At 19.5% G+C, this 10838-nt stretch overlaps 3 protein-coding genes across 3 annotated transcripts in view; 1 reads left to right on the top strand and 2 right to left on the bottom strand.

The window, feature by feature from the left end:
• Positions 1 to 508: 508 nt before the first annotated feature.
• PGSY75_0915600 (hypothetical protein) lies at positions 509 to 1204 on the bottom strand (the record flags this gene model as incomplete). Its single annotated transcript, XM_018785570.1, has 1 exon — positions 509 to 1204. One exon carries the CDS (start codon positions 1202 to 1204, stop codon positions 509 to 511), a length of 696 nt encoding a protein of 231 aa, XP_018641911.1.
• A 730-nt stretch (positions 1205 to 1934) lies between these two features.
• Positions 1935 to 3974, bottom strand: PGSY75_0915500 (hypothetical protein; the record flags this gene model as incomplete). The annotated part of the gene is made up of 1 exon (XM_018785569.1): positions 1935 to 3974. One exon carries the CDS (start codon positions 3972 to 3974, stop codon positions 1935 to 1937), a length of 2040 nt encoding a protein of 679 aa, XP_018641910.1.
• A 2632-nt stretch (positions 3975 to 6606) lies between these two features.
• Positions 6607 to 10838, top strand: part of PGSY75_0915400 (6-phosphofructokinase) — a gene marked incomplete at both ends in the record, with an annotated part of 4428 nt that continues 196 nt past the window's right edge. The window contains one exon of the mRNA XM_018785568.1: positions 6607 to 10838. This exon is cut by the window's right edge and continues 196 nt beyond it. Within this exon, the coding sequence (XP_018641909.1) occupies positions 6607 to 10838 (4232 nt within the window).

Raw genomic sequence — 10838 nt, 5'->3', positions numbered from 1 at the left:
AAAAAAAAAAAAAAAAAAAAAAAAAAAAAAAAAAAAAAAAAAAAAAAAAAAAAAAAAAAAAAAAAAAAAAAAAAAAAAAAAAAAAAAAAAAAAAAAAAAAAAAAAAAAAAAAAAATAAAAAAAAAAAAAAATTATATTTTTTTTTTTTTTTTTTTTTTTTTTTTGTTCATGTAATATATATATATATATATATATATATATATATTTATTTATTTATCATTTATGAACACATTTGACATTAATGCTAAAAAGTTTGTAAAAAAAAATTAAATAAGTTAATTTAAAAAAATAAATTCAAATGCTATAAATTTTAATTATATGTATAACATAAAAAAATAATGAACCAAGTTCATCACAAATCAAAAAAAAAAAAAAAAAAAATGTTTATAAAAGTATATACTAAGAAACTCTATATATGGACACATAATATATAAATATAATATATATTTATATATATTCATTCATCACTCCATATTATTAAATGTATATTATATTATGATCCATAAGACTATTTTTTTTGTTGCTGTTGAATCATATTTTTTACAAATTGAATAGGGTTTTTCATGTAATTATTAGAATTAATTTTTATATTTTTATCCTTTTTATTATTATTAGGTTCATTTTGTGATATATTTTGATTGATAGAAATATTAGGAACTGTATTACATTTTTTTAAAGATGGAAACACTGTATTTTTAGCTTCTAGAAAAGCTTTTTTTTTTATTACTTTTTCAATAAGATTATTTTTTTTCAATTTAAAATTTAGTTTTTTAATTTTTTTCCTACTTGTTGCTTTTTTTTTACTTTCTTCTATATTTTCATTTTGTTTTTTAAATTTTTCTACGTGGTAATTTTGTTTTAAAATGTTTTTATATATTTTTATAAAATTTTCAGAAGAGTTTACAACATTATTATTACTTTTGTTCGTGTCATCATGTTTCTTAGTTTCTTGTGTTTTCTCTTTTTCTTTATGTTTAAATTTTTCTACGTGGTAATTTTGTTTTAAAATGTTTTTATATATTTTTATAAAATTTTCAGAAGAGTTTACAACATTATTATTACTTTTGTTCGTGTCATCATGTTTCTTAGTTTCTTGTGTTTTCTCTTTTTCTTTATGTTTTTTTTGAGATATGGCTATTTTTTCTTTTTCATCGTAAGGATCATTTATTCTGTATTTTTTTCTTTCTTTTATGTATTTTGTCATTGTTATTATAAATAACAATTTATATAATAAAATAATATATATATATATATAAATATATTATTAAAAAGGGGAATAACAAATGGATGATTTAATTCATTTTGTATAATAATAATATAATTATATATATAATATTATTAAAAAAAAAAAAAAATTATATATAATATATATATATATATATATATATATATATATATATAATATAGTTTGTAAATATAATTATATAAAAAAATTATTTTAGGAAAAAAAAAAAAAAAAAAATAGCAAATATAACAAATATTTAATATTATAATATTTTTAATATATTTATAATATATGATCATTTTAATTCAATTATTAATTAACATATGTACATAAAAATAAATATTATATATATATATATATATATATATATTATGAATCAAACAATATTCTATATTTTTATGAATATTTAACTCAAAACAAAAAAAATTAAAATAAAATAATTAATTTAATGAATTATAAATAGGTAGAATGAGAAAAAATTAACTAATTTTCCTTAAAAAAAAAAAAATAAATAAAACAAAAAAATAAACCCAAATAAATTAATAAATATATATATATATATATATATATATATATATATTTATATATTATTTTTATGTTTAAATTGATGAAAGTCCCTTTATTTTGATTTGAGCTTGTTTTTATATGTTTCATTTTTCAGAACATAATTTTATATATTCCTTTTAATCATAAAATAGGAATATTTTTTTTATAGCCATGAATTAGACAATGAATTTTCTATTTTAATATAATCTTTATTTATTGGATCAATAAATTGTAAATGATATAATTCTAAACACAAATTATTATTATTATATATATTATTATTTATACCATTTTGTAAATCTTCATTTTGATTATTCTTTTCATATATAAAATAATTATTCAAATTAATTTTTATATCATTTTTTTGTTTGTTTACAGTATTTGAATTATTATCATATCCTGGTATGGTAAATGTATCAACAGGTATACTATGTGTTTGTAAAGACAGGTGTTCATTTTTCTTATTTATATGATTATTCATTATAATTGTATTTTCATCGTATATATTATAATTATTATCTACACTATGATGATTATCTTCTTCATTATGATCATCAAAAATATTTGAAATATTCTTATTTGTCCTATTATTAATTTTATGATTTTTTAAAATTTGATTATTAATAATATCCTTTTTAAATATATTTATATGAAAAATATTGTCATTTATTATAGGTGTATTTAATTCACTGAAAAAAAATCGAATGATATCTGCTTTTGGATTATCTAGGAGAATAAAATCAACTAAATAAATATCTTTAAATGTTTCAAGATAATTATTTATATTTATATTTATATCATTTTTAAAATATTCCGATTTTTTATTTTCCAAATAATCTTTATAATTTACAATATTATAAATAATTGAAAATGGAAATGAATATTTATCTATGGTGTCATGAAAAAAGAAAAAATTTCCTTCATTGAAAAAGATATTTAAAGGATAAGTAATTTTATTATTTTCTAACATATCCTTTGAATTGTACAATGGTATTTTATGTGTTAATTGGTCTAATACGTTATTATTCTTCTTCTTATTATTATTATTATTATTATTATTACTATTGATTGTTTTATTATCTGTTTGGTTCACTTGTATATTAATTTTATGATTCAATATATTTTGATTATTGTCATTTTTAAAAAATGTATTATAAAAATGATTAAGACTTTTGATAGGTTCACTTTTTTTAAAAATAGTAGATATGAAATAGTTTTTTTTAATGTCTTCTATTTGATTGTGATCATTTAAATATTTAAAGTTGCGAATTGTTAATTTATTACTTTTATATTTGAAATTTTTAATATTATTATGGTCATTATTTTTATTATTATTATTATTATTATTATGTGTATTGTTTATTTTATTTTTTTTTATATCATTTAACTCATTTAATTTTAATTTTGTTAAATAATTCCAATAGGTTGATGAATAGGAATTATTATCAAAAAAATTATAAAATGGAAATAAATCACTTATTTGCTTTTGAGCATAAATAGAATCTTTATTTAATAAATATTCTTTACTTGTATAATTATATATTTCTGTTTGTTTATTAATATTATTAAAAAAAATTTTATTTTGATAAGTGTATTTTTTATTTTTTATTTCTTCCTTTTTGTCCTCATAATTATTAGTATTCATTAAATTATGCATTTGATTATTTACAAAAACAAAAGGATTATTTATTAAACATCTATATTTCCTTATAAGTTTATTTTCATTTATCATTTTAAGAAAGGTTTTATAAATAATAAAATCGTTACAACATATGATAAGACCACTCATATATATAGGTAGTTTATATGGATAATATATATCATCTTTATTTTCATCAGCCTTAAACATCGATTCAACATAATATTTTTCGACGATTTCATTATGTGTATTTGTATTAAAATTATTATACATAAATAAAGAAGAATTTGTATACAAATAAGCATTTTTTTCTACATTGCTTAAATTTTCCAGCTTACTTATATAATCAATATGTTCTATATTATTATTTATGGTAACTTTATTGTTGTCATGATTTATATTTTTGTCATATATATCATTTGTATATTCATTATTATTAGGACCCTCTGTTTTTTTTTTTTTTTTTTTTTTTTTCAACGTCCAATTTACAGGTTTATGTATAACAAAAAATTTGTCACTTAATGTTCTATATATTAATTTTACTTCGTTATTTGGACTTTTCATTTGGTCGAGCATTCATCACAGTTTATTATAAATAATATATATATATATATATGTATGTATATATATATATATATATATATATATTTGTTTATTTATTTTTTTTCTATGCTTTAGAAAATATCCTAATATTTTAATTTTTATGGATAAATAATAAAAAATCATATACCATAAATTTTAATCTCTCAAACATTTTATTTTAACAGTATACATATAATATTTATTTTTTTTTATTTTCAAACTGAATATTTTTATTAGGAATATGAATAACATTTAAAGGTTTTTTAATATATATATACTTTTAAGATATTAACATACACAAAAAGGATATGTCCACATATATATATATATATATATATATATATATATATTTATATTTTTTTTAGTATATATATATATATATATATATATATATATATATATATTTATTTATTTAAATATAATAATTTATTTGTATTAAATATCTTTCTAGTGTCATGGTTTATTATTATTTTTATATACAAAAAAAAAATAAAGGAATAGAACATTTTTAAATGTGTCAAAAAAAATTATAACATGTAATTAATTATTACACAAAATAAATATATATATATATATATATATATATATATATATATATTACATGTTGTTCTTTTAGAATTCTTTATTTTTTATTTTAAATATATATTTAATAATACACCCTTTAATGTTATAAGTACCAAAAATATTATTTTAAAGAACAAACTACATAACTATGTCATAAGAAAAATTTCCTTCATTTTTCTTATAGTTTTGAATGTTGAAAGGAATATAATATATACAATATATCATTATATTAAATAGCTTTTACAATTTTATTTTTATTATATTTCTAAAATATTGTGTATATATATATTTTTTTTTTTATCAAGTAGAAATTATAAATATATTATTTTAAAAATAAAATGAAAATATATGAATATAATATATAATAAAGGTGTGCAATACATATATTATATTATATATATTAAACCAAATGAAACAAAAAAAAAAAAAAAAAAAAAAAAAAATAGAATATATTTTTGTTTCATTTAAATATTTTATAGAAAGAAGTTATAGCATTTTAAATGTCTTTTTATATATGGATTACTTTTTTAATTTACTGTTTCCTTTTTTTTAAAGGGATATAATTATAATGAAAAAAAAAAAGAGCATATTTTAGTATAATTCAATTAAAAAAAAAAAAAGATAAAAAAATTTACAAATATTTATATATTTTTTGTGTTACAAATATAGATACATATTTTGACAATTATAATATATTATATATATATATTTATTTATTTATTTATGATATTATGTAATATATATATATATATACATATTGGGATAAATATTTTTTATAAAATATATAGAATAACTATGAGAGAAACGCGTGTGAATTATAAAAAATTCTCTCTGTAGTATACTCTAATTTATTAAATATTAATATAGTATATATATTGTTCTTTTTATATTTTTATATATTTTTTTTTAATGTTATAATAAAAAAAGAATATATATTTTATATATATATATGAATATAAAGAATATAAAAATAATATTTAAAAAATTGGCATATTAATATTTTTCCTCATATATAAAAAAAAGGGGGGACAAAAAAATATACATCCAACAATATATTTATTTAGTACTATTATATATTATGTATACATCTGTACAAGCGCTTTTTAATTTTATAAATTACCAATATGTTTTATCTATATATTATATATATATAATATATTATATATATGTATTTAAGCTTACAAAATAAAAGAAAATAAAAAAAATAAATATCGCATATTTTTATAATGTATATAATATTATATATTATACATAATATATAATACATATATTATATTTATATTTATATTTTTTTTTTTTTTTTTTCTTTAATTTTTATATTCCATAATGTTTTCTTGCTTTTAATAAATGTTCACTCTTCAGATTTGATATTAGTTCCTCCCATATTTTTATTTATATAATTAATTTTTCTAATTATATTATATATAATGGTTTCCAGAATTTTTATAGTATATATATATATATAATATATATTTATATGTATGTATTTATTTAAAAAAAATTTTATATGTTTCCTTTTCTTTTTTTTTTTATATATATTTTATTTTTGTTTTATTTTTTTAGGCATGTATATTATGGAAATGTAAAAATTATATATAAATATATATATATTATTTAACAATATTATATTTACATATATATATATATATATAACATATTTATTATTGTAGCTTTTGAAATTTTTTTTTTTTTTTTTTTTAATATGTTTATATTATATATATATATGTATGTATGTATGATAATATATGAAAGGAAAGAAAAAAGATAAATTCTTTTTACGTTATTTTTAAAACATACATATATATGTATATATATATATATATTAAAATTCTATAGTATTTTTTTTATTATATATTCCATTAATTTGTTTATAAAAAAGAAGAAAAGAAAAAAAATAGATTAATTGATATTATAATTTAATAAGAAAACTGTACACATATAAGATATATATATATATATATATATATATATATATATATATATGTATATGTTACTTTTTATTTATCTATATATAATATAATTATTGTAGTATATTAAATTTAGAAACATTATGGATACCAAGAGTGGAGATAAGAATGCTGCAAATACAGGAGGAGCTGATGGGCTTGTGAAGACTGTATCTGTTTTATTAAGAGATAACAAATGTAAATTTAATATAGATGAAAGTTATGATCAAAATGATAAAGATAAATTAGGAAATGATGCAGGTCAACAGGATAGTGGTATGATAAATTGTTTGATGGAGAAATTAACATCTAAGAAATTTTTAGAAGAGAAAGAAACAAAAAATAGTTTTTATTTAGTAGATAATGAAAATATGAAAATAAAAAAATTAAAAGAACATGGTCATTCAGCTTCTTTAAATGATGATTTAAGTCCATTACAATATGAAAGAACAAAATATGTACCTACCTTACCTAAAGCTTTTGCTAGTGAATATCAAATATTAGAAGAGAATTATGGAGATGATTTTATAAATAAAAATGATTATGAAGATGTAAAGAGGTTTTTAAAAAATTTACATAATTTACCTATGTTAAATGTTAAAGAAAGTAATAATAATAATAATGAATCTTTTAAAGGTGGTAATATTTTAAAAATTGGTATTATTTTATCAGGTGGTCCAGCTCCTGGTGGTCATAATGTTATATCTGGTATATATGATTATGCTAAACGTTATAATGAACAATCACAAGTTATTGGTTTTCTTGGTGGTATTGATGGTTTATATAGTAAAAATTATGTTACTATAACTGATAGTATGATGAATCGATTTCGTAATTTAGGTGGTTTTAATATGTTATGGTCAGGTAGAGGAAAAGTAAAAAATAAAGATGATTTAATTGCTATAGAAAATATTGTATCTAAATTGAAATTAAATGGTTTAGTTATTATTGGTGGTGATGGTTCTAATAGTAATGCAGCTTTGATTTCTGAATATTTTGCAGAAAGGAAAATTCCTATATCCATTATTGGTGTACCTAAAACTATTGATGGTGATTTAAAAAGTGAAGCAATTGAAATTAGTTTCGGTTTTGATACTGCTACTAGAACCTACTCAGAAATTATTGGAAATTTATGTACAGATGTAAAAACTGGTCATAATGTTTATCATGTTGTTCGTGTTATGGGTAGATCAGCATCACATGTTGTTTTAGAATGTGCCCTACAAACAAGACCAAATGTTGTTTTAATAGGTGAAGAAGTTGAACAATTAAATTTATCACTTAAAGATATTGTTAAAAATATTGTTAATATTATATTAAAAAGAAAATCATTAAATAAAAATTATGGTGTTATCTTATTACCTGAAGGATTAATTGAATTTGTACCTGAAATGAAAATATTAATTTCTGAATTAAATGTTATATTAAAAGATGGACCATTTGATGCTTCGAAACTTCAAAAATCAAAAGAAGTATGGGATTTCTTACCACCTATTATTAGAGATCAATTATTAATGGATAGAGAATCTACTGGTTATATTCAAGTTGGTAAAATCGCTACCGAAAGATTAATTATTGTATTAGTTGAATCTGAACTAGCCAAATTAAATAATAAAAACTTAAATATTCAATTTATGTCACATTATCTAGGTTATGAAGGTAGATGTGCTATTCCATCAAATTTTGATTGTAATTATTGTTATGCATTAGGTTACAACGCTGCACTCTTAATTGATCATAAAAAAACAGGATATATGTCCATTATTAGAAATTTGGCAGATTCATATACTAACTGGATACCAGCTGCTATCCCATTCTTACGAATTATGCATGTAATTAAAGATAATACAGGTAATGAATTCCCAGCAGTCAAAAGATATTTAGTTGATTTAAATAGTCCATTATTTAATGTATTAAAGGAAGTTAGGGGACTGTGGTCTCTTTATGATTTATATAGATCTCCAGGACCTATCCAATTTAATGGCCATTTAGGTAATGCACGTTGTTATACTGTTAAGACTCCAACAAAGGATAATTTGTTATGTCAGAATGCCGATGATTTAGAGCTTATTATAAATTTAACTAACAAGAATACAAATGGAAATAATGGCCACAATAATCATAATGTATCTGATGATAATAAAGCAAAGGATGGTGAATCATCATCAACAAGTTCTTTTAAAAAAACCAACTACAATCTAAGTGATAATAATACAAATACTAATTATAATAATATATCTGATGGATCCACATTTGGTAATACTACCTTATTAAATAATACAACCTGTAATCTAAAAGTTGATGGAGTGAATACTTCAAATAATCAAGAAAGTAGTACATCTGATGTTTTGTCTGCAGAACCTGTAAACCAAGGATTTTATGAACAACATGCATCTAGTTATAAATCCTTAGGTTGTATGTCAGAATTACAAACGTCTAGATTATACAACAAATTAGAATTGCCCGAATTATGTTCTGATTTGAAAGCAAAGGTTAGAGCTGGAAAACAATATATATCAAATGATCCATATACACAAAAACAGATTTTATCAAATTATCCACATATGTCATATGAAAATAAATTTCAGATACAAGAAATATTTCATGACAAATATGCTAGCCCTATTTCCTTTGAAATAAGAATTGGTATAGTATTTTTATCAAGACAAGCACCAGGTGCTATGAATGTGTTATGTGGTTTATATAGGCGTTTGAAATTATTAAAAGGTGTTTGTATTGCATTTTATGGTTTATATGGATTATTACATAACAAGTACATTATAATAGATGATGATAATATTGCAAAGTACTTAAATCAAGGAGGTTTAGAATTAACTGGAAATTCTCCAGAGCATTCATTATTTGATAAAGAAAATAGAAATAAAGTATGTGAGACGGTTACCCAATTACAATTAAATGGTTTAGTTATGCCAGGATCTAATATAACTATTACAGAAGCTGCATTATTATCAGAATACTTTTTAGAAAAAAAAATACCCACATCTGTTGTAGGTATACCATTAACAGGATCTAATAATTTGATACATGAATTAATAGAGACATGTGTTGGTTTTGATAGTAGTACAAAGGTATATGCATCATTAATAGGTAATGTATTAACAGATGCAGTAAGTATGCCTAAATATTGGCATTTTATTCGTTTAATGGGAAGATCTCCTTCACATGAAGTTTTAGAATGTGCTTTACAAACTCATCCAAATGTAGTAATTATATCAGAAGAATATGGTGCAGCAGATAAAACATTATGGAGAGTTGTTCAAGATATTGCTGATGTTGTATGTGCAAGAGCTGATGTTGGAAAAAATTATGGTACTGTATTAATACCAGATGCATTATTAATGCACTTACCACATATGAAAATATTATTATCTGAAATAAGTGATATATTAAATGAGGCATCTGAGAAAGGACAATTATTAGAAGCAAGGAATGATTTAGTAAATTTATCTGGTGTAGATCATGGTCAATTAACATCAGAATGGGTTTCTAAATTAACACCATGGAGTTTAGCATTATTAAAAACGTTCCCACAATTTATTATAAAAGAATTATTACAAGTAGATTTGAGATCTATGCGTTTTGAACAATTAGAAACTGAACAATTATTATTACAAATGGTGAAGGAAGAATTACAAGATAGAAAGAAAAAAGGAAAATATTCTGGAAGTTTCATGGGATTAACACACTTTTTTGGTTATCAAGGACGATCATCATTACCATCAGAATTTGATTGTAAATTAGCATATGCATATGGACATGCAGCATCTATAGTTATTGAAAGTGGATTAACAGGATATATAGTATCTATAAGAGGATTATGTGGTAATGTAAAAGATTGGAAATTATTTGCTATACCATTTATATCATTAATGAAAATATTACCAAAAGGACAAGGAAGTAAATATTTAAAAAGTGCATCTAAAGGTGATCTACCAGTAATACCTAGTGCACCTGTAGATTTAAATGGTAAAGCATATAGAAGCTTAAAAATTGCTTTACAAAAATGGCAAATGGAAGATCGTTTTTGTAATCCAGGACCAATACAATTTGAAGGTAATGCATCTAATTATTATAATAGGATATTATTTGAAGAACAATCAGAATATTTTGAAATGTTAAGATATGTTGAATGTTATGCAAATATTTTAAAAGATACTTGCCGTTTTGGTGTCTCAGCTGATTATTTGAAAAATGTTTTTGTACAATTATGTGGTATGTTGGTATTAGCATATAAGCCTAATGATATCTTATCTAATATGCCATACATTGGAAGTATAGAAGATTATTATGATTGGGAAAACCAGAGAAAAAGAAT

The sequence above is a fragment of the Plasmodium gaboni genome, chromosome 9 (genome assembly GCF_001602025.1).
Source record: "Plasmodium gaboni strain SY75 chromosome 9, whole genome shotgun sequence".
Classification (NCBI taxonomy): Eukaryota; Apicomplexa; class Aconoidasida; order Haemosporida; family Plasmodiidae; genus Plasmodium; species Plasmodium gaboni.
Note: the sequence above shows the minus strand (reverse complement) of the source record. Positions and strands in the feature narration are given on the sequence as shown.